Consider the following 3,265-nt stretch of genomic DNA (forward strand, 5'->3'; position numbering starts at 1 on the left):
AACTAACACGAAAGATTTCTTTGTTGTCCTTTTTTTTATTTTTTTTTTTCATTTCTCCTTTCCTTTTCTTCTCTTCTATTTTTTTTAAACAACAAATTGACCTAGCTCCTATTTTCTGGTGGCATTTTTTTTTTTTTTTTTTTGAACTTTGACTCTATAGTTGATTCCAAAAGAGGGGGGTCAAAGAAAAATAAAACAGGCTTAAAAGGGGTGACGAAGGGTATAAGTATTTAGGTAGCAGAAAAATAGCCTCCCGCCTCAAGAATGCCAAACATACTATCTCTTCTCAGGTTCGGCATTAATAGACATGAATGTCTTCTTGGTTTTGTCAGTTGTACAGCTCCGTAGTCAATATCTTGTTCGAAACAAATGATCTTTCACAAATTGGAGCCACATTTTATTGGTCTTTGCCTTGATGTGAAATGATACATTTCAGTACCAACAAATCTATTTTAAATTCCCTGGAATGCACCTTCTTTGGAGATTTGGGTCATCTTCCCTGATATAATTAGATTATGGCAGGTCGTGGCCAAAGAGCCTTTCATCGATTACTCCGACTAGGCTTCAAAACTTTCAATTATCCTTAAGCCGGTATTCATGATAGGTTTGAGATAAACATCTTTAATCTCTACGGATATGACTATATTGGTTCCATGTGACACAAGCTTATCATCAAAGTTCTTCAACTTTTTATTTATCCTTCGAGTATTTTTTCTCGATTCAATTCAAGATTAGACAGGCTTTCTAAAATCTAGCCGAAAACTCCGCATGCGTGTCATGTTACTAAAATTGGCGTGAAAAGAACTATATATGCAAAAGAACCATACATAGTGGATTAAAATGAGACAAAGCGAAAAGTTATATTTTATTGATTAAAGGATAGAGAGGTTTGATGATAGGACAATCAAACAACATCTGGATCACAACCTCGAAATAATACGGATGATAGAAATTATGACAAAATAAGTTACCAAGACTCCTTCCCGGCAAGGTGGGGAGTGTCTTTCCAATTATTAAGCTCAAACATCTTAGCTACGAATTTGCGCATCAGCATCAAACATGACCTTCAACAATTTTGATTGCCTTGCATTCAGCGGACAGGTTCTTGACATTTTTTACCACACCGTACCCATGTTCTTTATCATTGTAAATCATACGAACAGTGCGTGCTTGGTCATGACGTTTAGGATGCCATTATCTTGAACTACGATCATTCCTTCTTGAATCATCATTTCTATTTCCTTTTTCAAAGCCCGACAATCCTCAATGCTATGCCCCTGGACATTAGAATGGTACATGCACCGTACATCAGGGTCAAATCCTTTTGCATATGGATCAGGAACATACCCTTGAAGTGGCTCAATCATGCCACAACGTTTTAGCCTTTCAAACAAACTTATGTAGGATTCTACGATTGGCGTGAAATTGTCCCTCTACTTATGTTCCCTTTCACACTCTTGTTTTGGACGAGGATGAAAGTATGTTAAAGTCGGGGCTCGCATATGTTGGAGATTGGATGGCTTGGCATAAAACTGAGCATTGAATGTTGCATACTGTGGAGCAACTGAGTATCGTGGATCCGGGGGTTGAGATGTTCCCCTTTGGCCTCTTTTTGCCCGTGATGCCATCATGGTCTCCTCATCTTTCTTATTTTGATTAACAAGGTTGTCCGGCCTATTCTGGATTTCTTGGGTGGCTGCTTTGAGAGCTACTTGACTTATAATTCAGCCAGTATTGAGGCCATTCTCGATCATTTCTCCTATCTTGATTGCGTCAGCAAAAGGTCTGCCCATTGCGGACATCATATTTTGAAAATAATCAAGATCCTGAGCCTGAAGGAAGACAGTGATTAACTCATTGTCATACATGGGTGGCTTAACTCTAGATGCTTGCTCTCTCTCCACGTAACGGCATACTCCCTGAAGCTTTCAGTCGGCATTTTCTTCATATTGGACAGGGAATTGCGATCTGACGCAATGTCAATGTTGTACTGAAATTGTTTGATGAAGGCTTGGGCCATGTCATCCCAAATGTGACAGTGAGAGACATCTTGGTCAATGAACCATTCAGAGGCTACCCCCATAAGGCTCTCCCCAAAATAAGCCATCAACAACTCTTCTTTTCCTCTCGCGCCCCTCAGCTGGTTACAGTACTTTTTCAAGTGGGCGATAGGGTCACCGTGTCCATCATATTTCTCAAATTTTGGGGTCTTGAACCCTGGTGGAAAATGGATGTGAGGAAACAAGCATAAATTACTGAATGAGACACTTTTGTGACCACCTAGTCCTTGTATGTTCTTTATGTTCTGCTCAAGACTTTTCATTTTCCTGACCATCTTATCTGGCTCTCCTGTCTTGAGAGCCTTTTCATTTTCTGTAGGTGACTCATACTGTAGGGTCTGATTGTGTGGAGTTGAAACCTTAAAAGCCATATCTGGAGAGTAGCACTGGCCATCATAAGCATGATATAATGGCTCGATGTTTGGTCTCGTCATAGGATTTGGTGGCGGGATTGTATACACTGGCGCGCCAGACATAACGAGAGGGGTGTTCCTAACCGGTGCGGCAGGAGGTCGTACATTGGAAGTACCAGGGGCGGCAGGGAAATTGTAATTTGGCACATACCCCGGAGGCAGAATGTGATCACTCGTTGTGGGGAGCGGTGGTTGAGTATCCTGGGGTACGGTGTAAGTTCCCTCTGAGGGACCCTGAGGCAGAGGCTGACCGGAGACCCAAGCCTGATACACGTCAGACAGTTGTTGTTTCAATCTTCTTACTTCCTCCGACTCTTTCTCAACTGATTGACCCTGAGGGTCATCACTAACCACCTCGATTTCATCATTGTTAGCCATTGCGACCTTCTTCTTAGATTAGGTAAAGTAATGATGTGTTGCCAGTTTCACCACAAACCAACTACCTTAAACTTACTAGATAAGAGACAACAAACGTGTTAGGGTTAAGCATTTTACAGTTATGAATCAGACATAATATGCCATGATCCTAACAATATCACCACTTCTAACATGCTTTTGGAAGGCTTCATGTTTCATTCCGACTTATAAGGTTGCTGCATATTATTTTCTCTCTTTCTTATCTTTTCTTCTTCTTCTTCTCTCTCTTCTTTTTTTTTTTACTCCTTTTTATCTTCTTTCCTTTATTTTGGAATTATTGAAAAATATTTCGATCGAACCTTTTGGGGGTTGCCTACGTATCATGTCGCCGCATGAATCAGATCGTTACGTAGTTTAGGGAAAATCGGGAATAAA

At 40.5% G+C, this 3,265-nt stretch overlaps 1 protein-coding gene across 1 annotated transcript; it reads right to left on the minus strand.

The window, feature by feature from the left end:
• Positions 1-1,849: 1,849 nt before the first annotated feature.
• On the minus strand, positions 1,850-2,851 carry LOC138905198 (uncharacterized). Its single transcript, XM_070193706.1, has one exon. The coding sequence runs from the start codon at positions 2,849-2,851 to the stop codon at positions 1,850-1,852; it is 1,002 nt and encodes a 333-aa protein (XP_070049807.1).
• Positions 2,852-3,265: the final 414 nt, after the last annotated feature.

Source organism: Nicotiana tomentosiformis, chromosome 1 (assembly GCF_000390325.3).
Source record: "Nicotiana tomentosiformis chromosome 1, ASM39032v3, whole genome shotgun sequence".
Taxonomy (NCBI): domain Eukaryota; kingdom Viridiplantae; phylum Streptophyta; class Magnoliopsida; order Solanales; family Solanaceae; genus Nicotiana; species Nicotiana tomentosiformis.